Below are 375 nucleotides of genomic sequence, written 5' to 3'. Positions count from 1 at the left end.
TAGACGCGCCAAAATAAGCCCCGGTATTCTAATTGCTCATTCTAAAATGTTGTCTAAGACAACGGCAAAGTATCCGCTTACGCGTGTCGAGGTCAAGACGCTGAAAATGTACGCCGGTTTGCACGGTGGCACTATGGACAACGTGATTCTCGGCCAATTACCTAAGCGGATTATAATAGGTTTCGTCGATAACAAGGCCTTCAATGGCAACTATCAACTAAACCCGTTCAATTTCAAAAACTATCGTATTAATTTCTTGTCGCTGTACGTCGACGGTGTTCAAGTACCCTCGAAAGCACTGCAGACCGATTTCGGCAAACCTGGCCTTTACGTGGACGCGTATCACACCCTCTTCAGTGGCACGGGCATACACTT

The 375-nt window shown here is 46.7% G+C and overlaps 1 protein-coding gene across 1 annotated transcript in view; it reads left to right on the top strand.

The window, feature by feature from the left end:
- The window catches only part of LOC112495152 (uncharacterized protein F54H12.2-like), a gene marked incomplete at its 3' end in the record, with an annotated part of 1,039 nt that extends 897 nt beyond the window's left edge, over positions 1 to 142 (top strand). The window contains exon 2 of the mRNA XM_025090369.1: positions 1 to 142. Within this exon, the coding sequence (XP_024946137.1) occupies positions 1 to 142 (142 nt within the window).
- Positions 143 to 375: the final 233 nt, after the last annotated feature.

This window comes from Cephus cinctus, unplaced genomic scaffold (assembly GCF_000341935.2).
Source record: "Cephus cinctus unplaced genomic scaffold, Ccin1 Ccin1_scaffold1359, whole genome shotgun sequence".
In the NCBI taxonomy this organism is placed as follows: domain Eukaryota; kingdom Metazoa; phylum Arthropoda; class Insecta; order Hymenoptera; family Cephidae; genus Cephus; species Cephus cinctus.
Note: the sequence above shows the minus strand (reverse complement) of the source record. Positions and strands in the feature narration are given on the sequence as shown.